Source organism: Pongo pygmaeus, chromosome 5 (genome assembly GCF_028885625.2).
Source record: "Pongo pygmaeus isolate AG05252 chromosome 5, NHGRI_mPonPyg2-v2.0_pri, whole genome shotgun sequence".
Lineage (NCBI taxonomy): Eukaryota > Metazoa > Chordata > Mammalia > Primates > Hominidae > Pongo > Pongo pygmaeus.
The window spans coordinates 112,226,112-112,251,952 of NC_072378.2; the positions used below are offsets into that span (position 1 = coordinate 112,226,112).

The 25,841-nt window shown below is 41.0% G+C and overlaps 1 protein-coding gene and 1 long non-coding RNA gene across 10 annotated transcripts in view; one reads left to right on the forward strand and one right to left on the reverse strand.

The window, feature by feature from the left end:
* Positions 1-21,196, reverse strand: part of LAMA4 (laminin subunit alpha 4) — a 151,523-nt gene extending 130,327 nt beyond the window's left edge. For 3 of the 9 annotated variants that reach the window (XM_063666508.1, XM_063666505.1, XM_063666501.1), the window contains exons 1-2: positions 20,887-21,034; positions 20,401-20,736 (exon numbers count right to left, since the gene is read on the reverse strand). In XM_063666508.1, the coding sequence (XP_063522578.1) occupies positions 20,401-20,595 (195 nt within the window). In that variant the 5' untranslated portion in view covers positions 20,596-20,736; positions 20,887-21,034. Of the gene's footprint in view, positions 1-20,400; positions 20,737-20,886 lie in introns of all 9 variants that reach the window. The other 6 variants (XM_063666507.1, XM_063666502.1, XM_054493497.2 and 3 more) reach the window with 5 other exon arrangements.
* Positions 3,060-25,841, forward strand: part of LOC129039580 (uncharacterized) — a 68,247-nt gene continuing 45,465 nt past the window's right edge. Inside the window, exons 1-2 of the long non-coding RNA XR_008503344.1 lie at positions 3,060-3,102; positions 3,243-3,380. This is a non-coding gene — a long non-coding RNA (uncharacterized LOC129039580). The remainder of the gene's footprint in view (positions 3,103-3,242; positions 3,381-25,841) is intronic.

The following is a 25,841-nucleotide window of genomic DNA, read 5'->3' on the forward strand; positions in this document are numbered from 1 at the left end:
GAATTATAATATCATGAGAGGTACAAAGAAATGCTGAGTGAGCTAAGAGGAGCAAGAAATTACTTTTAACATAGGGAAGAGCGGGAATCAAAAATGGTTCTTTGGTAGATGTGGGGTTTGTGAAGGATTTCCTGAAAGAAGGAAAGCTGAGGCTGAAAGAAATCATAGGGCAGTTTTTAGTTTACTCCTCATAAGGTAGACAGGCTAAACTTATAGTCTGTCTGTTGTTTCTTTGCTTCAAACAGGCATCTTTCACTCCTGGTAATCTCTCTCAATAAAAACACCAATGAACTTACTTTTTTCTACTTGCTGGGAATTTCTTTGGAAGGATTAGTTTAATATCAGCAATTAAATTTTGTGACATCTTCAGCAAACTTCCGGCTGACAGTAGTATACTCACATGGACAAACCACCCTCTCTCCACACATTGTAGATAATATTGGAGACTTGCCCTAGTTCCTGAAATCAGTGTAAGGCACATCTGGAAGCCTTGTTAATCCTTTGTGGCCACCAGGATCCCATGAGTCACTCTCATGTGGCCTGAAAGTTAGGAATCTTGGAAGCAGTAATAATTTTCAAGTTATAACTTATACATAGGGAGAATGTCATTCAACTATAAAAACAAATTTATTTTAAATTTTTCATTCTGCCATTTGATGCATTTTACCCAAAATGAGCTAAGCAAGATAACAAGAGGAACACTTGGTTTTGTGGATCTCTGAGTAACTGCAAGACTGGTTTAATGAACTTAGAACCTATCAAGAATGAAAACAAGAACCTGGTGCACCTGGTTTTTCAATACTGTACTGTCATCGGTATATGACAGTAGGTTTATGTCATAGGTTTATGTCATAGGTTTATGACAGCTACTCAGTGACTAGCTGAGATACAGCAAATAAAGTATTCTCATAAAGCTTTGACTACATTTTAGTATATTTTTTCTTTTTTGAAATTTGTTAATTTCTAGATGATTTGAACTAACTCAAAGGAAATTCATGCGATTCATGACTTTGAGGAGAAAGCGCATTTTCTAGATAAACATGAGCTTGTGTTAGCAGATTAAAAAAAAGGAGATTATAATCAAAAGAAAACCAAACTAGTTTAGATAATCTCAGATGAAGATCTAATGTCATAACTAAAAAACAGATCCAACATGTAGCTTTCAACATAACTGAATGGAAGAGAAGACAAAAAATGTGCTAAGAAAAAAATGACAGAATGCTTATTTCCACTGAACACTTTGATATACTGCATGTCCAAAAACATAGGGCACGGGAAAAATGTGCTTCATCTGCCAAAGTAACCACAAATACTGTTTGAGACCAGGAAGAGCCCAACCCTTTAATAAAAACCTAGAGGTTTTGAGAACCTTACAAAGATCTTTGGATATCCAAATATCTTCAGATAATACTCATAAAGATGATTACTCTGACCTTACACAGACATCAGCTTCATCTGAAATACAGTATTATTCTCACCATACTGAGGATCCTCCTGACATCAAAGACTAGGGTGAGAATGAGGCATGAAAGTGCCTGCCATTTTAAAAATGGACCATGGAATGGGCAGGGTTAGAACTGTCCTGCCTCCCAGAAACATTCCTATTTTGCAGACCACGTGGGGCTGCCCCAAACCCCTGAAATACCCCTTTTTCCTTGTCCTCTGTTAGGTTCAGGGCACATCTCAGCAGATGCTGTTCATAGCAAAGTCCCTGGATTATATCATAAAGTTCTATAGTTCTGTTGGGAATTGGCAGATTTTCTCGAGAAACAGGTATTATATATATATATTTTTTGCTGTTAGAAGACTAGGGTGATTTGCCTGTGACATTAACAGTAGAAAAATTTTACATATAAAAATGGAGCTGCTGAAACTCAGAATTGTTATAAAGCAGGTTGAGAAGGTCATGGAGGGGTACAAGTGCCAGAGTGGACAACTTTGGTGCTATCAACATTTCATTTTCTTCATTAATTTCTCACATTTCAATTGTTTTGGTACATGATAGGAAAGTTTCATAAGGTCATGTGGAAACCTGACCGATCACTGTGTACGGGAGGAATACCAGACATGATATGGTCTAGGAATTTTAAAAATTAATTCTTCAACTTTTAAAACAAAAATGTTATTGTTCATTTTTGAAATAGATCTTTCTTTCTTCCTTTTAAGATCAAGGATGTTTTGTTTATTTTTATGTGACCACCAGAAAACTCTAGCCGGAAATTCTGAAATCTTAATGCACTCGAATGCTTACTTTCTAAATATAGGTGCTGAGAGCATGGTTTAAGGGGTTGATAGCATATGGGGCCAAGGCAAAAAATGCTTGAAATGAAAGAAATGGGATGCATGATTTGGTTATAAATTAAATTCAAAGTTGACATAAATATAATGACCAAAGGCGAAGAGAACTTTCAATGTTTTAGCAATTAAATTACTTAGTTCTACAACACAGATGGCTACATAAGTTATAAGGCGAAGGTAAACATGGATATATTCTCGTCTGATCCAGCTCACTTAATGTCTCAACACCCTGTGATGGCGTCCCTGCTCTGTGATGCAGTAGAGAAAGACAACTGACCCCAGAGCCAGGAAACGTGGTTGTGGTTCCAGTTCTAGAAACCCTGTGTGGGAACTTGGGGAAGTGACTCAACTTCTGGCTCTGGTTTCTTCCTCTTCAATGATATTAGCAGCATGATGATTTCCAGGCTCTTCACATTCTAACAATCTAGAACTCTGTGAAACTTCCTGCTGTCTCAACAAGGTTCCATGCTAGGAGACTTTGGGCTTATCATTTAACATTTCCATGCTTTCATAAATTAGATGAATAACCTCCGGCCTGCCTGGTTTGTAAGATGGTTGTGAAGATTAAAGGTGGAAACATATAGGAAAACACTTTGTAAATCATGAAAGCTTAATAAGTATCAACACTATTTTTTACCTGAGTCAGTAGTCATTGGAAATTCCAATATTTGGCAGTTGTGAATAACTGCCAAATTTGACAGTTGTTCAATATCAACAGCTTTTTAAAAGCTGAGGTCTTCAAGCTACAGGTAGAAGGAGATAAAAGAAGATTTCCTAATTCATTAGAACATCAGTTCTCCCCAGGTATACTGCAGATATGTTATAAGGCAAATTAAAACAAGCTGCAGTTTGCCTTCATGACACTATGAAATGCTTAGGTTGCCGCTTTTTTAATTCGCATGGAAAACTGAAGTTTTTGATGCTTATTTTCTTGATTTTTATAGACATAATGTTCATCATGGAAGTACTTTTCCCCTTTGGAGATCACTGGAAACAGCTTCTGGACCACAAATGGGGTGAACTACTGTATCGAGAAAGGAGAGAGTAAGACTTGAGAGCTATCTTGTTAGCTCAGGGTGCAGGTAAGAAACTGTGGTTTGTTTCAGAATAAGATGATATTCATTGCGATGGAATAATTGGTTTAGAAGAATAAAAACTGAATGAACATCTGGTCCTTCCTATGAAGATCAAAAGATAGTGGTTATCTGGTCTACCCACTACCATCCTATCCTCTCTCCCAAGCTCCTTTGTTGTTGTCCTCAGTACTCCCAGGTAATGACCGAGACAAAAGTGGAATTTCCTAATGTCCTTGAAAAGGGCCAAAAATACCATCAGACAGGGAACAGGAAGCATAAAAATATCTCTCAGGAGAGCACCAATTGTTTAAAGATTTCTAGCTCATGTTTGGCGCTATTACAGGAGTGCTCTGAGCATCAGCTGCTCAATGCAACCAGTGACACGTACTGGCCCAAGGCAGGCGTGTGTACTGCTGGGAAACTGCCTAGGAGGCACTGATTTGAATAAGATTTTGAGTAACATTTTGGAGACTAGTCTTGATTTAGAATGTCAGCTTGGAAGGCCCCAGCATAGTGGTTCTCAAATATTTTAGAGCAGAGAATCCCTTTTTTAAAAACCAGCAAAATTTCATGTGAAATCCATCTATAAAACAGATTAAAAAAAGAGGCTGCTGTGATTGAAGGAGGTAGGGAGCAGCCTCCTGCTGCTCTGGAGGACTTGAACCCTCAGGCATTTCCGTGGAGCCTCAGTCTGAAAGCCACTGATTTAGTAGGTTTTATGTTAAAAGGTCCCTGCAGAGACTTCTCTGCCATGATTTAATACATTTCTACAAACATCAGCAGCACCTTTGACTTCTCTTTCATCCTTACTCTTCAAACATATGACAAACCATCTTGATAGAACCTTGGCGATGATCCCAGCATCTGTTCTCTCCTTTCCAGACCACAGCCAGCATCCAAATCCAGGCCTCCTTAGGCTCTCCTGGACGGTTACCAATGCACGACATGGGTTATCCTGATTCCAGGCTCTCTGCTGCCTATTGCCCAATCTAGCCAGGAGACTGTTTCCCGATTAATGTTGACAAATCATGATTCTCACTGTGTTTCTCTTTCTGCTGCTATGAAGTCTTTGATGGCTCCCTGTGGTTCAGCCCAACCAACTGAGACTACTTCCCTTTCCAGAAGAAACCCTGTGTCTTTTTATTTACTCATCCTGTCCCCTCAGCTTGTATTCTTTTCCTCAATCTTAAAGATTCAACTCAAATGCCACCTTGCCCATGAAGTCACCTGGGAATGTTCCACCAGGAGTGAATGTTCCTTTTAAATCCTCGAAGAGTTTTTGTAACATAAGAAATTAGTTGTATTGCATTATTAGTGTACTTGTTTCATCTCTGTGTTTTACTCATCTTTGTAGGATACATGGCACTTGCTGAGGTAGTGGGTACCTTTTTGCTAAAAAAAGAGAGTAAAGATATTGATACTGATCAATCGAGTGTCCCTGGATACCTAAGAAATACAATGTGGCAGTACAGAGCCTGACATACTATTTTCCATATTTCAAAATATTGAATTAAAAGTTGGCCGGGCATGGTGGCTCACACCTGTAATTCCAGCACTTTGGGAGGCCGAGACGGTTGGATCACTTGAGGTCAGGAGTTCGAGACCAGCCTGGCCGACATGGTGAAACCCTGTCTCTACTAAAAATACAAAAATTAGTCAGGCGTGGCGGGCACCTGTAGTCCCAGATACTCCGGAGGCTGAGGCAGGAGAATCGCTTGAACCCAGGAGGGAGAGATTGCAGTGAGCCGAGATCACACCACTGCACTCCAGCCTGGGCAGCAGAGCAAGACTCTGTCTAAAAATAAATAAATAAATAAATAAATAAATAAAAGTAACAGTGACATATTTATTAAAAATGTATAATTAAAATGAAATGCTAAATTTGGCTTTTGCTTAAAGTTAAAACAGGGCAATTACACGCACTATCTTATTTTCTCAGAAGCTTTCTTTTGTGGTTATAAATTACTTTGCCTTATTAAGAAATGAGTTACTACTTAATACATTTCACTTGGTAGGTGTGATGAACTGAATTGTGTCCCCTCAAACTTCATGTTGAAACCTAACCCCTAATGTGACTGTATTTGGAGATAGCGCCTATAAAGAGGTAATAAATACAGATAATAAAGATTAAATGGGCTGGGTGCAGTGGCTCACACCTGTAATCCCAGCACTTTGGGCGATCCAGGTGGGTGGATCACTTGAGGTCAGGAGTACAAGACCAGCCTGGCCAACATGGTGAAACCCCGTTTCTATGAAAAATACAAAAATTAGCTGGGTGTGGTGGCAGGCACCTGTAGTCCCAGCTACTTGGGAGGCTGAGGCACGAGAATCGCTTGAACCCAGGAGGTGGAGGTTGCAGCAAGCAGAGATCGTGTGCCACTGCACTCCAGTCAGGCGACAGAGTGAGACTCCATCTCAAAAAAAAAAAAAAAAAAAAAAAAAAAAACCTATAAGAAAAGAAAAAAAGATTAAATGACATTGTAGGGGGAACACCTTAATTTTACAGAACTTTTATCCTTACAAGATGAGGAAGAGATACCAGAGACCTCTCTCCCTCCGCATATACACAAAAGAAAGGCCATGTGAGGACATGGTGAGAATGTGGTCATCTGCAAGTCATGAAGAGAGCCCTCAACTGAAACCAACCTTGACAGCACCTTGATCTTGGACTTTTAGCCTCCAAAACTGTAAGAAAATAAATTTCTATTGTTTAAGCCACTCAGTCTGGAGTATTTTTTATGGCAGCCCCAGCAGGCTAATACAGAAGGAAAAACATTTTAAAACATGAGGCTAGAGGAGGAGGAGAAATAGTAAAGAGATGCCTGCACATGAAAAGTTGGGGTAACATTTTTCTCACACATCCCGCCATTCAGGTTACAATGCATTTCACAAGTGACTGCCGCTACAGTCCTTCTCTTAGTTCAGAAGGGCGGAAGACTACCTGGGTCTGTTCCAGATCAAGTCACTGCTACCTTGAATGGTACCTTTCAGCACTATGCTTTTATTCCTTGGGGTGCCGAATGGATAACTCACTTATTTCAGACAAATTGTTTTATATAGTGCTTACAGGAGTTAGCAGCCTATGTTTCTTGTAAGTCTGACTTTTGAGGCTGGGCGCGGTGGCTCACGCCTGTAATCCCAGCACTTTGGGAGGCCAAGGCAGGCGAATCATGAGGTCAGGAGATCGAGACCACCCTGGCTAACTAACACAGTGAAACCCCGTCTCTACTAAAAACATAAAATAATTAGGCGGGCATGGTGGTGGGCACCTGTAGTCCCAGGAGGCTGAGGCAGGAGAATGGCGTGAACCTGGGAGGCGGAGCTTGCAGTGAGCCTAGATTGCGCCACTGCACCCCAGCCTGGGCGACAGAGTGAGACTCCATCTCAAAACAAACAAACAAACAAAAAGTCTGACTTTTGAATCTTCTTCATTGTTAAATTTCCTTTCTTTTTCTATTGTCATTTGTAAAGAAGCATTTTAAAAGGTAAACTGTTTCTAAACCTTCATTAGTTTTCCTGACTGACATACTCTGTCTAATCATTTCCCCTGAGGTCATTTTTTTGTTTAATTGTTTTATTTTTAAACTTTGTATTTTTTTTAAAATTGTTGTGGGTAAATAGTAGGTGTATATATTTATGGGGTATGTGAGATGTTTTGATACAGGTATGCAATGGGAAATAAGCACACCAGAGAGAATGGGGTATCTATCCCCTCAAACATTTATCCTTTGAGTCACAAACAATCCAATTACATCAAGTTATTTTAAAATGTACAATGAAGTTATTATTGACTATAGTCATCCCATGTACTATCAAATAGTAGGTCTTACTCATTCTTTCTATTTTTTGTGTACCCATTAACAATTCCCACCTCTCTGCCAACCTTCTACTACCCTTCCCAGCTTCTGGTAGCCATCTTTCTATTGTCCATGTCCATGAGTTCAATTGACTTGATTTTTAGATCCCACAAATAAGTGAGAACATGTGACATTCGTCTTTCAATGCCTGGCTTATTTAACTTAACATAAAATTTCATCCATGTTTTTGCAGATGGCTGGATCTCATTCTTTTTATGGTTGAATAGTACTCTATTGTGTATATGTACCACATTTTCTTTATCCATTCATCTGCTGATGGACACTTAGGTTGCCTCCAAATCTTTGCTATTGTAAACAGTGCTGCGACAAATATAGGAGTGCAGATATCTCTTCTATATACTGATTTTCTTTTTTTCAGGTTATATACCCAGCAGTGGAATTGCTGGATCATATTGTAGCTCAATTTTTATTTATTTATTTTTTTTAGGAACTGAGGTCATGATTTTACTACCATGTCAGCTCTTTCCATATCCTTTTCAAGATCTTTTAAGTTGTAGGTCCACAAAGTAGACTCAGGACTTTATTGATAAACCAATGCTCAGCATAGCTGGAGTCACATGAATATATAATATATATATATTTTATATATATATATATATATACATTCAGAAATTTAATCAACTGTTACTCCTCCTATATTTAAGGGAAGGACTCCCCATTGTTACTGAGATGATACTTGGTTTACTCTATAACTTAAAAACAAGGCCAAAGACTAAACATACCACCAATTTAAATGTTCTTTACAGACTTGTCAACTGCTAAGACTGCTGCGGTAGTATGGGAAACCTTTATTAGCTGGGATATTGCTAAGGCACTCTGAGACTTAGAAACAGATGTCAGAGGGTCATTATAATGTGAAGGTTACGAGCTTAAGGTCAGATTTCCTAGCTATGACCGTAAGTTACTTAACTGCTATCTGGCTCATTTTCGTCATCAGTAAAATGGGGTTAATATTAATGCCTTCCTCATGGGGTTGTTATGAGGAATAAGTGAATTTATAATACACATAAGTGCTTAGAACAGTACTTGCAACACAGCAAGTGCTAATCAAGTTCTTAGTAATTATAGCTAAAATGCTGCATCAAGGATAGCTGGAGTCTGCTGGGAGAATGGGGACGTTGGCTCTGATAGAGAAGGAGACACAGACCTGACTCAAAAGCACTTTCCTGCGGATTTCAATCCCTCTAGAAAAGGACCAGCTGGAGGAAGAGCAATTGGCAATTTTCATTTTGGGGAACTGGGTCTTCCCTGTCTCCTAACATTATCTTTCTAGTCTAGGACACAGACTACACTCCTCACTCCCTGAAGAGACATCCTGAATCAGAATGACTCCCTTGTTACCAAGAAAAACATCACAATTCCACTATTCCCTGAAAAGTGTGAGCAACATCCTATTTTTGAGCAGATTCCCCAAGTAAATTCTTCCCCTGCCTCTGCTTTACTTCCTTCAAGGACAGAGAGTCTTCAGTGTTTTGGTATCTGGGCTATGGGTGCTGAGAAGAGTTAGGTGGGAGTAAAAAAACCTGCCATGTCATTTCATGTCTTTTCTCAAAAAATACATTCTGAGCACCCAGTGTGTGTGTGCCATGGTTTCAGGAAGTGACTTTACCTTATCAGCTTCCTTTAGATGCCTCAAAACAGCAGTTTGCTTTGAGGCTTGTGTTTTATTCTGAAGTACACATTTTCAGGTAGCACGGGTCAGCTTGTGAACCCCCTTACTAGACTTAGCCATAATTTATGTTTTTTGGGTCTTCCTCCATAATTATATCAAACATTTTTGACATTTTCTGCATTTGCAATTTCCCCTAAGTCCATTCAAAATTCAAGCCCACCCGTATTTGAGAGCCTAGCATTTCTCATATTTTAATGTACAGATAAACAGCCTGGGAATATGGTGAAAATCTGGGTGGAACCTGAGATTCTGCATCTCTAACACATTCCCAGGTGATGCTGATGCTGCCATCTTTGGACCACACTTTCAGTAGCAACGTTTTAGACCCCTTTTCCCCATAGCCGGCAACAATCAGGGCATTTAGACACTAGTGCACATCCCCTCACATCAACAATTCTGACTTCGAGACAGTTCCTTGAATATTTGCTTCCACATGTTGTGTTCTGCAAGATTCTTCTTTACATTGTCATTAAGATTTAGTGGACAGCTCTACTCTGTATAATATAACGTGAGTATTTCATGTTGATGTTTATAATGATTAATAATCTGTCACTGGCTTTCCCTTCCTTTCTCATTGAGTAAAAATACCTTCTCCTCTCTGGACCCTCTGCCATTTGGCACTGAACTGTTATGTGTTGACATGAGTCTCTGCTCAGTAGGTCTCCAGTCCCTGATCTCTTCCATTGTCTACTTTGCTGTCTGTCTGCAGTGGGGATAGGTTTAGGGTCATTCTGGAGGGTCCAGATAGAGTAGGGGGCAGCACCCTTGGACCCTGGCATGGGAGACCCATGAACATTCATTGACCACATGGAGACGTACTTAGGCTGTCTGGGAAGCCTCGTTGTTGTGTCATCTTGGAGAGGCTCATGTCTGTGGCTGGGCTGGTAACCTGTGCTGCAGATCAGCCCCAGCCCCACATCTGGAGTTGTTAGGAACCACCCCTCCCCACCCCCCGTTCCACAGGCCAGGACCCTGTGTTTCCTTCAGGCTCTGGACTCTTAAAGTCTTGGGTTCTAACTAGGGCAACAGCTATGACTACGTGATTCAGTATCTTAAGCCAGGTTCCCTTTAACTGGCATAAATTTTAACCTATTTATTAAATAATTGTAGAATTTTGTTGCTAGAAGTAATCATTTTTAATTTTTTTTAGTATAGAGACTGAGGACCCAGCAGGTAGAGGAATTGACCAGGTTTCTTTACCTGGCAAGGGTGATCTGGTTGTTAGTGATGGAGCCAAGAATCAGAATAGTTACAGACTCATAGTCTAGCTCTACTCAGCTCCATGAGAATCTCCTACTGACGACTCAACTTAAGGATAAACAGAAACAATAAAGAGTAAAAGAGTAATAATATATTAGAAATAGATATCTTTTACAAGATATCTAGATATGCTCAGGTAATAATCACTAGTTCTAAAGCTAGGATGAGGCTGGGCACGGTGGCTCATGCCTGTAATCCCAGGACTTTGGGAGGCCCAGGCAGGTGGATTGCCTGAGGTCAGGAGTTCAAGACCAGCCTGGCCAAAATGGTGAAATCCTGTCTCTACTAAAAGTACAAAAATTAGCTGGGCATGGTGGCAGGTGCCTGTAATCCCTGCTATTCAGGAGGCTGAGGCAGGAGAATCGCTTGAACCTGGGAGGCGGATGTGGCAGTGAGCAGAGATTGTGCCACTGCACCCCAGCCTGGGCAACAGAGCTCTGTCTCAAAAACACATAAATAAACAAAACAAAGCTAGGATGATTCAGTCCATTAAGACAATTGAAAAGAACATGAGGCAAAAAGTGAGAACCAGCAGGACTGGTTTCACAAGGTAACAGGTCACAAAGACCCCGCTGATAAAACAGGATGCAGTAAAGAAGCTGGGCAAACCATGCCAAAACCAAGATGGTAATAAAAGCCACCTCTGGTCTCCCTCACTGCTCATTACATGCTAATTATAATACATTAGCCTACCAAAAGAAACTCCCACCAGCGCCATGACAGTTTACAAATGCCATGAAATGTCTGGAAGTTACCCTATGAGGCCTGAAAGGGGGAGAAACTCATGGTTCTGAGACTTCCCCATCCCTTTCCTGGAAAACTCATAAATAATCCATCCCTTGTCTAGCATATGATCAAGAAATAACCATAAACACAGACAACCAGCAGCCCTCAGGACTGCTTGTCTATAGAGTACACACCCTTTTATTCCTTTACTTTCTGAATAAACTTGCTTTCATTTTACTCTGTCGGCTGGCTCTTAAATTCCTCCCTGTGTGAAGCCAAGAACCCACGTGGCCTCCCAGGCTGAACTCCAATTTGGGGGTTTACCCTGTGACACGTGTACTACTGTTAATGGGCATCGTGTCCCGGGGTCAAGCACCCACACCTCCCCTCTCTTCTCAGCTTAGGTTTCTCACCTACCAAATGAGAGAGTTGAATCTCGATACTTCCTCTCTAAATCTGACAGTCTATGATTCCTTTGATTTCACGGCTCATGCTGCAAGGTATGATAGATTTATGTAGCCAATAATAACCACCCACCGACTCCGCATTCAAACAAGTCTCCTTTATGCTGAATTGTGTGCTGCAGGAGAAGCTTCAGGTCTCTTATGAATGGAATTTCAGGGTGTCTATTGGCATTAACGGTGGCAGACAACAATTTCAAAGGAACAATATAAAATGAGGCAATTATTCATGTACTTCAATTAAACCGCAGCCCATCTCTAGATATTCAGACTGTTTAATCTCCAAATAGCAGGCATTTAGCACCTCATCTGTGACCTGGGGGTTGACAGAACCACCTAGGACTCAGGATGGATAGCAGGAAAAGAGGTGAGACTTAGGTAACACCTTCAGCTTGTCAAATTGTATCACTGTTCATCAAAGGGAAACACACACATGTAGCCATGAAGCTTGAAAGGCATCCTGGACTACCTCTGCTGTGGAAGAAGAGGCTTGACAGGGTTTTCAGACGCCGAATTTGTGCTGTGGCTCTGTGCTGTGATTCTAGAGGGTTCTATAGTCCTAGCATCCCAGGGCCTGAGGCTTACTAGACATTTCTCTTCCCTTTGGCTGGTGTCTATGTTATGTGTTTCTTTGGACTGACATTTGGCTTTCTAGAGCTGCTTAGTTCAGCATGCCATGTTGCATTTCACTTTGTACATAGACAACAGTGTTCCATGTAATAGTTGTGTGTGTGAGGGAAGTTTTAGTGAAGGTACTTTTGATTGCTAGAGTCCTTGATTTCCTTTGAAGCAATCATGCCACACCAAAATAGCATAATTTCAAAATAAATATTAATGTGCAAAGTCTTCATCATGCTCAGGGGCCCTTTTAGCTGTAGAATACAGCCTGGATTACTGGTCTACTCTGCAAAAGACTTGTGCTAATGCAGCTCTTAATGTTACGGGATTTCTCTAACTCATCAGTTCTCATGAAGTAAAAAATGTGTATACTTCACTCCATTTAGGTAAACACGGATCTCTAGCCTCCCCCGAAACACAACATAAAAACTAAGAAAGTCCTGGGAGTGAAAAGAAGGTCATTTTGCATATTACTCAAATTATATTCGCCCATGTCTCCTCCCGCTTTTAACAGAATTTGTTTATGTATTTTTTTCTTTATGGAGAAGATTTGGGCTGAATATGGAAATTTTCCCATTACTATTCAGCTTCAGAATGTTGTTTCCCCGAAGTTTCTCATGATAAAAAGACTCAGATTCAGAGCCGAACTGCTGGCAGCTGAATTTCATTAAGACTTTGATGGGAAACTTAAGCTGGAATTACAAACATCTGTGGTTAAACTTCCCTTTAGTAAACCATTTCCCAGAATTTAACTTTACCACACCAAGAGCAAAAAAGAAAAACAGTTGAAAAAGAATGCTGCTCTTTTGCAAATATGAGTAGGTATTTAAATATTCTTCTATATGGTCACTATACATCAATAGACTAGGTTTACTTATTTTAGAAAAAAAATGATTGTTTGGAAATGCTAAGGTTTGGACTCAAAGCATATACTAGCAATCTGGTTTTAATGGTTTTTAACCAATCAAAGTTCTTAAAATTATGTCTGGCCATCATTATATTTATGTGGTTACGATAAGCCAGAAAAAACTCTAAAGTAGGGGAGGGTTTTTGGCATTTTAATTCAAGAAACTGTGACAAGTCAGATTTAAAAATTTAATTATGAGAGGAAAAAAGGTATCGTCCTTGTCGTATCAAAGCTGTTTTTTTTTTTTTTGAGATAGAGTCTCGCTCTGTTGCCCAGGCTGGAGTGCAGTGGCATGATCTCCGCTCACTGCAACCTCCGCCTCCCAAGTTCAAGGAATTGTCTGCTTCAGCCTCCCAAGTAGCTGGGATTACAGGCACCTGCCACCATGTCCAGCTAATTTTTTTGTATTTTTAGTAGAGGCAGGGTTTCACCATCTTGGCCAGGCTGGTCTTGAACTCCTGACTTTGTGATCCACCCGTCTTGGCCTCCCAAAGTGTTGGGATTACAGGCATGAGCCACCGTGCCCAGATGCTGTTGGCTTTTTTCTTTAGCTTTTCTAGGAATTTAGCATTCATTTCTCTTAACTGCTCAGATCCTCCTATTGCTGGGGAAAGGCTGTTTAAAGAACCATAAAAGACACAATGATTATAAAAACTAAATGACAGCCTTCTTCTCCAATGTTGGATAATCAGCAAATTTTAAGCAAAAGTTAAAAGTACTCGAATTTATGGAATAAGTAAAGAGTTTGATAACAAAATACTTTTAACAAGATAGTATAAAGCTTTACCTGAAGATAGAGGCAGAGAGTGGAAAAATGAGGGAAAGGAAGGAGGGACAGACTGAGAGAAATGAGGGCTAACTTTGTGTTGGGCAGCTTACATATATTATTTCATTTAAATTTAACAAGAATTTTGCAAGGCAGGTGTATTTCTATTTATTTTACAATCAAAGGAACTGAGTATCTAAAAGATGGTCCAATTTGCCCAAAGTCAAACAGCCAGAAAGTTGTGGAGCTGGATTCACAGTGCATCTGTCTGGTTGTAAGCCCATATTCTGCCTGTAACGAAAGGTGAACTTCAAAATACTGTAAAGCAGAGGCTGCAAATAAATGATCTTTGGGCTGAATCTGGCCCTCAGATGTACTCAGCCTACAGGGCATTAAAAAAATTTGAGTCAGCAATTTCACTTATGAATCCAAATTCTGTCTTCTTTTGAAAAAGACACAAAAACAAAACAAAACCAGAAGACCTGGCAATGCTGAGAGGTGGCTGCCACTCTGGAAGAGGGATTCTTCCATTTCCTGTTATTGAGGCCCACCACTCACAGGATGCGTTTCTTTACTGAGCTAGATTCATTCAGTTCTTTTTACCTGGCCCCTATAAGATTCCAAGTCTTAAAACTTTCTCTGTACCATATGATCCAGCAATTCCACTTCTAGGTATACACCCCCAAAAAACTGAAAGCAAGAACTCAAACAGAGGCTTGTACAGCAATATTCATAGCAGCATTACTCACAGTAGCCAAAAGGTAGAAACAACCCAAATGTCCATCAACAAAATGAATGGACAAAACATAGTGTACATATAAACAGAGTATTATTCAGTTTTAAAAAGGAATGCAATTCTGACACATGCTACAACATGGGTGAGCCTCAAAGACATTATGCTAAATGAAATAAGCCAGGCACAAAAGGATAAGTACTGCATGATTATGTATATGGGGTATTTAGAGTAGTTAAATTCATAGAGACAAAGTAGAATTGTGGTTGCCAGGGGCTGGAGGAAGGAGTTAATTGGAAGTTATTGTTTAATGGGTTTCAGTTTGGGAAAATGAAAAAGTTCTGGAGATTGATGGTGATGGTTTTATAACAACATGAATATAGTCAATGCCACTGAACTGTGCCCTTAAAAATAGTTCAAATGGCCAGGTGCAGTGGCTCATGCCTGTAGTCCCAGCTACTTGGGAGGCTGAGGCAGGAGAATTGCTTGAATCCGGGAGGCAGAGGTTGCAACGAGCCAAGATAGAACCACTGTACTCCAGCCTGGGTGACAGAGGGAGACTCTGTCTCAAAAAAAAAAAAAGTTCAAATGGCAAAGTTTCTGTTATTTTTATTTTATCATGTTAAAAGAAAAGATTTCCTCTGGTTAAATCAGAGAACTCTGGAACACTAGGGAATGGAATTCTTTATTTTTTAGCAATGTTATAATAAATTCCATAACATAGACCAGGTATTCCATAGGTAATACTGTTATGAATTTCCTACTTATTAATCTAAATCAATAGCTTTTAAGATAGACTGTAGCATCACATGGAGGACACACCCTAGAATATCATTATAAAGAGAAAATAGGATAAGAAGACTCTATAGTTGAAAAAAAAAGTGCTCTATCAGGGAGACTCCCTGGTGTACAGAAAGCAGACAAAGGAATATGAAAATTTGGTTAAGGTACTTACCACTTTTAAATGTCAATGAACTCATCTGTAAAATGGGTGTAATTTTCACTATTTAGTATTCAGATAATTCATGGAGGTTGATGGGACATAGTAGAAGTCAACAAGTATTAGTTTTTTTCTTTCTTACGTGAGTAGTTTTAAAAAGTAGTTATTAGACTAGATGGGGAAGGGAAGTTATCTCAACTTTTTGTAACTTATGCTACTCATCTAACAAGCACTGCAAAAATGGTCTTTAAATTGCATTTTATATTTCTTCATTTTAAGAAATTCCCGGCAGGGTGCGGTGGCTCACGCCTGTAATCCCAGCACTTTGGGAGGCCGAGGCGGGTGGATCACAAGGTCAGGTGATAGAGACTATCTTGGCCAACATGGTGAAACCCTGTCTCTACTAAAATATGAAAAATTAGTTGGGCGTGGTGGCATGTGCCTGTAATCCTAGCTACTTGGGAGGCTGAGGCAGGGGAATCGCTTGAACCCAGGAGTTAGGGGTTGCAGTGAACTGAGATCAAGCCACTGCACTCCAGCCAGGCAGTAGAGCAAGACTCCGTTTCAAAAAAAAAAAAAGGAATTCCCAAAACTTTGACTAGAAGTATTCCTATATATATTTATATTTATCTAATCACCTCTTCCTAGCTACTTTTGCACAGTTGAACTGCTTTTATAAACTCCTTCCTAGCTGTGCCACTTACAAGTAGGGGCGTGGGCAAATGCTCTGTGCCTCAGTTTCTATGTGTATCAAATGAGATAATAACGATACCAATCACATTGATTTGTCATGAAAGTTACTGGAAATTACTCATGGGAAGTGTTTACGTCAGTATCGGCATGTGGTAAGTACTCAAAGAGTGTCAGCTACGAGCCATACTGTTATTGCTATTACCACCACTGCTATATTCCAGTTCCTCTAAAATAAGGTTTTTGAAGCCTATTTTGGTGTTTGGAAAGTAAGTTTTGTGTCCTACTGGTCTAGCACAGGAATAATACTTTTTTCACATTATCTCCATGGCACTTACCTTGTAGCCACTCTTATAGAATGTTAGTACATTGTTCTGTATATAATGGCCACTTATTTTTTTTCTCTCTTCAATTGCTCACCCCTGAGGGCAAAGATGAGACTATACCTTCTTTCTATTCCTCCTTGTGCCTATTTTATTGCTCTTTCCAGGTAAGGCTCCAAACCAGCTTGTTGGGTGAATAAATGAATGAAATAATGACTGCATGTAAGGGGTTCAGATTACCTAATTGAATTGTTGGAACAGCAATGCAGAGTGATAACCCAGGCTAGCAACTGGAGGTCTTAGTGTGATCTCATGGGACCTTTTTCAAAGCAAGTGACCAAGATAAGAAAAAAGAAAGCAGATGGTTAAAGAGATCTAAAATGTTTTTATTAAACACATTCTGCAATCTTTTAATGGCAGGACCTAACAATGTGTTGGGACACGGGGTCACGTATCAACAAGGAAAAGAGTCAAGAGGAAAAGTCCCTCAGAGTTAGTCTGCTTTATAGAGTTTCTTTTTTAGCAAGTCAGTTTTTCCAGTGTAGGGTATGTTCATGGGCGCTGATCTTCTTGGAGTGAAGTTAACACAACAATAATGACAACAATAGCAAAACTGAGGTTTCTAGGAGAGAAATTCCTCTTTTCCCCTCTGAGGGGCAACTCAGTGACAACTCAGTGTTGTCAGTTGTATCCCTTATTCTCTCATTTATCTGTGAAAGCCAGAAATAGCACCGTCACCCACTCCACCACCTTCCACCTTGCCCTGTCAGCAGTGTCCTTGCCTTCTCAATTTCTCAGTCTCTGTGTGCCTTCTCTCCAGCCACACAGTGTAACCTCCAACCTCATGTTCTTGACCTTGTTTAGTTCCTACTTCTTTTTGATGGACAAGAATCTCACTCTTCCCAAGGATATTCTGTTACTGGCTTCTTGTGGGGGTGTTCCCATCTTCATTCCTGCCCCTACACCAGTTCTTTTCCATATCTACCATATCTATATTGGTGAAGAAGACTTTGGCCTAGTTTTTCTTGCTATAGTGTGTATGGTGGAATGAATAGACTTTCTTTTCCTTAATGTGAAATATTAGAATACTGATTATCGTTATTGAAACTGCCCAGTCTTCCCTTTTGAGAATCACCTGTTGAGAATCATGGTTCTCACCATAAACTCAGCAATAATGGACTCAGTAGATTAAGTGTCAAGAAGCAAAGGTGGGAAAATCCTCCCCACAACCAGTAAGGAGTTACCCACAGGTGCTCTTCTTTTCAAATACTTTGCATCTGGGGGGAAGCTTTGGCTTGTTTTACAAGGAAAAGAGGAGACTTCCTTTTTGGTCAGCCAACAATCTCTATCTTTTTATTCTGTGCATATTTCATGTATTTGTTCCCCAGCTCACATGGAGCAATACAGCATGCCAGAGTTTGCGTCTTGGGCCAAGTACTCAGGGATGGAGAGTCCACAAGCTGGGCTATTGAGGAGCTTAGGAGAACCTCAGGAAGGCCTTCAGCCAAGCACCTCCCACTGCTCCATGCTTGCCTTAATATTTTTCTTCCTTCTCTCTGAAGGAGAATTGCAGAATAACCATTCATATAAATCCAAGTAAAGAGAATGTATTTTTAGAATATCTTCCCATCCACACATTGAACCTCTCCCACGAATAATGTGTCCGTGTTCTCTTTCTCTCTCCATATATACACAAATACAATCTCCTGAGCCAACCCAGTAAAGTGTTTGTACCATGTTATTAAGTCTCCGGAATGTATTTGGTTTAAGGTCTGCTTACTGCTATAAAGAGCATGGGAAACCTAATGGTGGGGCGTTGGGATCGCCATGGGACCGCAGGCTAACTGGAGGCATTATGTGAAACTATGCAGTGGGAACATAATTACCTCAATCTCACCCTTTCTACACCATATACTTTGACCTTCCTGGAATGACTAATATCTTCTTTCTGTTTTTCAAAACTGAAGGCCTCCACTGGCATTCTGAACCTATTAGACTCTGACATTATTAGAAATTTAATTCACTACGTGACTTTTTTTTCCGGTTGGAAGAATACAGATAAACAGATATAATAACATTAAGTAAAAGAAAACCATAAACATAAGGTTCTAAGGAATATTCTCAAATAAGGGTTTCTTTTAATCTGATCATCCGCATTTTTTATAGTAACAATTATAACAACTCTTGGCATATATAAAGCATTTATACTATGTCAAGCACTATGCTAAGCACCTATTTTATCTAATTTCATTACAATAACAGTATGAGGTATGAAGTAGGCATCAATAAATTCTGTCAGTATCAGTTTATCTGCAGTCTGGGGATCTGTAACTTGCCCAAGGTCAAAGAGCTTGAAATTTCAACTTGGGACCATCAGACTGAAAACCTGCAATCTGAAACACTTTGCTGTGCTGCCTTCCTATTATTTCACCAAACATACGAGCACATAAGAAATTTCCTAGGGTCTCAACATTAATTTTAAGGTTCTCTAAAACTCAAAAAATCACTTTCCTAATTTTTTTTGTGGGATGAGAGTTACAAAAAACAGTTGTATATGGCTTGTCTCTTTAGACCTAACAAATACAAATACAGGATGCCCAGATAAATTTGAATTTCAGATGAACAATGAAAACAAATTTTAGTATAAATATGTCCTCTGCAGTATTTGGGATGTGATAAAAATTCATTCATTATTTACCTGAAATTCACATTTGAGTGTCCTGCAATTTATCTGCCAATTTTACTCTTAAGTAATATTAAGCATTTCATTCAGGGACTTTCCGTGCTCAAAGCAACAGGTGGAGATAATGCTTCCCTGGGGTTAATTCCAAGCCTGTAGAGAAGCAAAGCCTTCCCATTGCATGAAGTCCCTCCTGGTCTGGCTTCTCCCCAAGTTTCTGGGTATGAAGTTGACCAGAAGCCATGCTCCCTCTTTTTCATGGAGGCTACATTTTATACCACAGTGAGAGGTCGGCATATTCTGACCCTGTCCACTCTCTGTCTTTTTTGGGGCAATGTGGGTAGGGCTTACTCTGAAGAAGGACCATGTTCATGCACCTTATTTTTAATCATCAATAATTAATAACTATAATTGTACTAACAACAGAATTCATAGCAATAATCCATGCATCAGTGATGTTAGAAATGGTGTCAATCCACATAACTGTTTTAGTTGTACAGTTGCTGTAACCATAGCTATAGAGTGTGGTGTTTGTTTTGCTAGGTCAATTGCTCCTTCCTTTCCCATGAACTTAGGTGACTTCATTTTCCTCCCTCTTAGCATCTCTCATGCAATGGACATGCTGTTGTCTGTTTCAATTCAGGGGCTCTTAAATCACTTGTTCTGGATTCATTCTCCTTTACCAGATCTCTACATTCTGGTTTTGTTTCCAACTTAAAAGCTATTGTAAGGTATTCAAACAGCAGCTCTTTGAATAAACATATTATCAATAGCATATCCTGAGGCTTGATTTTAATGGAAACATCTTGTTTCTGGAATAGAATGGCTCGTTTCTATTTAAGATACCCTCTCAGCAGTTGCCTAACAGCTCCTTTCATGACCAGCCACTCTCACTCACCCCCTCACCTTCCCTGCTGCAGAAGACTTCTTGTCTAACATGAGACAAAAAGGTCCTGCAGTAGTGTTCCCACTGTCCTAACAGCACAGAGGAGCAGGAAGCCAGTGACAGGGCACACACGTTAAGTGTCGTGGCTTGACAAAATGACTACTGGGACACGCAAGTGGCAGAAGTCTCCGATGTGCTGCTGCAGTCCCCAGTGAGAGTCTAGCAGATGAACTCAGAGCACCAACACACGCACTCTCACCCCTTTGAGCAGACACATTCCGAAGCCTCAGCTTTCAACTCTCAACATCCAAATGTAACTTACAAAGGAAAACTCTTTATTTCAAGTTTCCGAACCGACCTAGCCCAGGTGAAACTCTCAAGGCAATGGGGAGAGGAAAGAGGCGGAGAGAGAGAGAAGGACGAGTGTGGCACAGCCCGCGGGGGCGCAGGTGCCCCAGCAGGGTGGCAATGTCAGGGACACTGTACCTCGGCCGCAGGCGGCAGGCGTCCCAGAGCCACGCGGGGCTCGCTCGTCTCAGGCGGGTCTTGCCTGCCAACCGCTGAGCTCCCTTCAATGTCAAAAGGAAAAGCGTTGTCGTCCCCGGACGCGGCGCGGGAGCAGGCAGCGCTCCAGAGGAGCCACAGAGGCAGGACCGAACGCCAGGCTGAGCTCAAAGCCATCTCTCCGCTGACATCCAGCAGGGCTCTTCCAGGGCTCGGGCGCCGCGGGTCTCCGTAGGTCTCCCGCGTGGTGCGGCGGTGCCTCGCTTATTTTCCCTCCTCTCCGTGTGCAGTATCCGGAGGTGGCAGCGCAACCAGCAGCTTAGGCAAAAAAGGGAAAGTGCGAGAGTAAGGGAGAGTCCCCGACTCTCTCTCCCTCTCTCTCTCTCCCCTTCTCTCCCTCTCTCTCCCTCTCCCTCTCCCTCTTTGACTTTTTCTCCTTCCCCCAGAGGTTCTGGCTCAAGAACCTACAGATGGACGGAGCTTACAGTCCGGCATCAAAAGGCAGACGGATTGGGGTGAGCCCCGCCAGCGCCAGGCCACCTCCTCTCCCTGGCCGTTCGGGACTGGGGACTGCGCTGTCCTGGCTTCCTTCTCACATTCATTCTCACCACTCCCTTTTTACCTTCCACTCCCAGGCCCTCCCACTCTAAGCTGGCTTTTCAGACACTGAGGTCCGCCTTTCCCTGCGGCCTTCCCTCCCCTCTCAGTTTGGAGCCCCTCCAAGGGCTCCAGAAGAATATTCAGCTTTTGTGACCGCTTCCTCACCACTCTTATTTATGTAGTCAAGGTACCGGATGTCTTATCTATATTTACATCGATATTTTATGTGGCCCCCGCTAGTCTGCAGGAAAGTGGGTGGAAAAGGGATTCCAGGGGCAGGAACCAGAGGTAGATGATCTCTGAAGGCAGAGGGTCAGGGTGCCCACTTTCTTGAGCAAGGTTTCTCGGGTTTTTCCTGGGGGATAGACTGTTGCACCCTTTGTGCTAATATCTTCTCTTCAGATTCACTGGCCACCCCTCTTCCTCCTTCCAGTCCTCACCCAGAGGGCTTGGGAGAAGAATATCTTTCACTGCAGCGCTGGAAAATGACTTCATTACCCAAATGCATGAACTTTTATTTACAAAGGCCATCTTGTTTTCATCCTAAAGAGGTGCTTTGTAAGGGGCCCGGAACAAGGCTTGCAGTGTATGAGCCTGTCAAGTATACTGCCCACAGCCCCGGCCTCTTCCTCTTGGCCTGTAATCTCATGCCTACTACATCTGTCTGAATCATGTAACCTTTCCAAGACTTCAGGGTGAAGTTGGGCTACAGCTATGTCAGGGGTGCCCCTGTGGATGGGATAGTGTCTGCAACAGCTGATAGGTACCTTTGTTTACATTGGCTTCATAAGGAGCTCTAAACATTTCCACCAGATCCAACCACGGTTTAAAAATGGTCAGATGAGACAACCATAAAATGACACCCAGGTAAGCTTCCAGGTGAAATAAAGCATTTTAATATAACCTAATCATAAAATAAATAAATAAAGCCTTTCCATAAAACCTAATCATTAGCTCCATTTCATAGAACAAAAGTCATTTTATCTAAGTGTAAGCAAAACCATTTATTTTGCACCTAACATGTGCCAGATACTTGGCATGTGCTATTTGTAAACCTCACAGCATTCCTGCAAAGTAGTACCATTATTTTCCTTTTATAGAAGAAGAAAGTGAGGTTCAGACAGACTAGGACATTTGCCCAAGGTCGCACAGCTGGTGGAAAGCAGAGATGGGGTTTGGATTCGGGCCTCACTGATTCCAAAGCTCTCTTTTACATCTGTATACATGACACTGCAACTTCAAAATAAAGAGTATGAATTCAGAGGTGAAAGAAATGGTCACTTCTATTTTTTGAGCGCCTCCCATGTGCAAAAAAAATCATATAAATTGTCTCATTTAGGGCTGGGCGTGGTGGCTCATGCCTGTAATCTCAGCACTTTGGGAGGCCAAGGTGGGTGGATCATGAGGTCAGGAGTTCGATACCAGCCTGGCCAATATGGTGAAACCCCGTCTCTACTAAAAATACAAAATTTAGCCAGGCATGGTGGGAGGTGCCTGTAGTCCCAGCTACTCGAGAGGCTGAGGCAGGAGAATTGCTTGAACCTGGGAGGTAGAGGTTGCAGTGAGCCGAGATTTTACCACCGACTCCAGCCTGGGCGACAGAGCAAGACTCCAGCTCAAAAAAAAAAAAAAAAAAAAATTGTCTCATTTAATTTCATCTTTATGATAATCTCATGAAGTAGGGATTGTCATACACATTTGGCCATGGGTAAGTGGTAAAATTACTACTATAGCCCAGGTAAATCTGATGGTAAGATCTTTGATTTTAAATGATAAAATTGTATGATACAAAAGAACCAAAGCCAAAGGAAGCAAAAATAATTCTTATAGGTTTCAAAGTGATATTTTGATTTGAAAATATTAAAATACTATTGCAAGGAACTATTAAGCTAAATTATGATACTCTTCTTTTACATAGACTTGTTAACCTACTAAATTAAGTGGGAGAAGTTAAAAACATGTTTGGTTTAGTTGAGAGACTGATCTTGGGAAAAAAGATAGCCAGACTCTGAGACAAAACAGATTATGCTCAATTATACTGACCCACTCTCCCTTTAAAAGAACATTAAATAATAATAATATTAATTATATATGATGTATATTAAATATTCTGACTTCAGATACAGATCTCTTCAGCACACCAAAACTCATATATTTGTTTTCTGAAGGATTTCATCTTGTTCTTTACTAGCTGCCAATTAATCACACACTTTTAATTGAATCTGGGCCCTCTTCTGTCTGCCCGCCCAGTGCTGGTAGGAGTGTATTCGTCCAAGACCTATGGACTTCTTATTTTTGGTTAAATATGTGCTCCCAGCTCTTCCTCTTCATCTTCTTTCTGCGGGTACTATTATTATTTTTGAGACAAAATGGCATAATATGCAGGGGGATGGGATTTGTATAAAATAAAACAGGGTTCAAATCCTGGGTCTGCATGTAGTAGTTTTGGGAGCTTGGCATGTAACTTAGTCCCTCTGAAAGTTTCCTTCCCTGTAAAATGGGCATAATGATGCCTTTTTGTCATAGGCATTTCAACTAGAGCAATTCCATCTTGAATAGGGGCTCGGTAAAATAAGACTGAGACCTACTGGGCTGCGTTTGGAGGAGGTTAGGCATTCTAACTCACTGGATGAGACAGGAGATCAGCATAAGATACAGGTCACAAAGACCTTGCTGATAAAACAGCATGCGGTAAAGAAGGCAGTCAAATCCCACCAAAACCAAGGTGGTGACCTTGGTCGGACTCACTGCTCATTATACGTGAATTATATTGCACTAGCATGCTAAAATACACTCCCACCAGCACCATGACAGCTTATAAATGCCATGGCAACATCAGGGAGTTACCCTATATCATCTAAAAAAGGGAGGAACCCTTAGGTTCCCAGAAATTGCCGACTCCTTTCCCGGGAAACTCATGAATAATCCACACCCTGTTTAGCATATAATCAAGAAATAACCATACAGATAGGCAATCAGCAACCCTTAAGGCTGCTCTGCCTGTGGAGTAGCCATTCTTTTATTCCTTTACCTTCTTAATAGACTTGGCTTTACTTAACTCTATGGACTCGCCTGGAATTTTTTGTTGCGTGAGATCCAAGAACCTTCTCTTGGGGTCTGGATTGAAACCCCTTTCTGGTAACATTTTCACTGAATTATTATGGGTAGTAAATGAAAGAATATAAATAAACATTAACACAGACTAGCACGTAGTCAGAGCTCAATAAATACTATTTAATTATACAATAAGCCCTCATTTAACATTATCTATATGTTCTTGGAAACTGCGACTTTAAGCCAAACAATATATAATGAAGCCAATTTTACCTTAGGCTAATTGACATAAATAAGATGTATTTAAATTCCTGTGACATAGTTCTGGTCACAAAAACATCACCAAACTTCTAAAGAAAGACCAAAATGCTTCTAATGGTAAATATGAAAATAAATGTGAGCTGTACATACATTTCAGGAAGGTTAATAAAAACAAGTGAGAGAATTATTTACCCAATGTTTGGTGAATCAGTGAGTGACAGCAGTCATAGTGGTGGTGGGTTAAAGCAAGGAATAAATGTTTTAAAGCAAAAATTGTAAGAAGCACCTCCTACCACCATGCGACTCAAAAAAACCCAACAACAAATATGATGGGCTTGCCGGACGCTTCCATGCAGCATCGTTTATTGTCTTATGCCTGTATGATTATTGTAGACTTCATGAATTTTTATTTGATAATAATTTTTGTTCATTATTCAATCATTTTCCAACCTGCTTTTTCCAACTCAGAGTGTTGGGTGGCTGGAGCCCATACTGGCAGCTCAGAGTTCAAGCTGGGGACCTTGGACAGAAGGCCATTCCATTGCCGGACATGCTCACACACACACAGCCACACTCACTAAGACTGGAACCATGCAGACGTACCAAGGAACGAGTACATCTTTGAGATGTGGGAGGAAACTGGAGTACCTGAAGAAAACCCACGTGGGAGAACTTGCAAATTCCAGACAGACAGTGGCTCCAGCCAGGAATTGATTTTTTTTTTCTTTTTCTCACCAATATTATGACAAAGCAACATTGAAAGAAACAATGTTATTCTGGGACCTGCCTTACTATATTTTCAAATCTTAAAGAAGAACAAAATGACTATTCTAAAAGAGGAAAGGCAACCATTTTATTTATCCTGGTGTAGGTAACCTCCCATGTTTGAGAATAGCCATTCACATTTCTGGCTGCTACTGGGCCCTTCCTTGCATTAACCATGAATGAGGCAGTCACGGGCCACAGAGTCATAGGTCAAGCAGACGAGGAGAGAGCACGGCTGACTAATTTACAGCAAGTTAGAAGGCAGCAGAAAACTTTGGTGAGTTACCTCCTCACCAAAGGGCCACTCCCCGACCACCAAACGCCTGAGTGTAGGAGGATTTTATTCCTGCCACAAGGACAACTGGGAAGCATTTCCAGTGCGGCTGCTTTCTTGGCTCTCCCTTTCTCTCCCTCCTGGGATTGGGGCTTGGTGTTCACCCAGTCCTTTCATGGCTGTCATTGTTTTTGGGACACCTGTGTACCCTGTGATGAAAGGGGTGCTGCTCCATCATCCACAATGCATAGAAGACAGCACGGACATTCAGAGACGCTCACAGTGCCTACAAGGACACTAAGCCAGTTAGTACAAAACGAGGGCCCCCACACCATCCAACTCCCAGACCAACACTTTCCCAACTAGGCCGAGCTATTTTTGGTTCTGGCAGCAGCAGATCTGATGGTTTTGAGGTTTTATCAAAAGAAGCTTCTGGAATTCCCTTTTGAGGGCCCTAGTGCGGTAATCA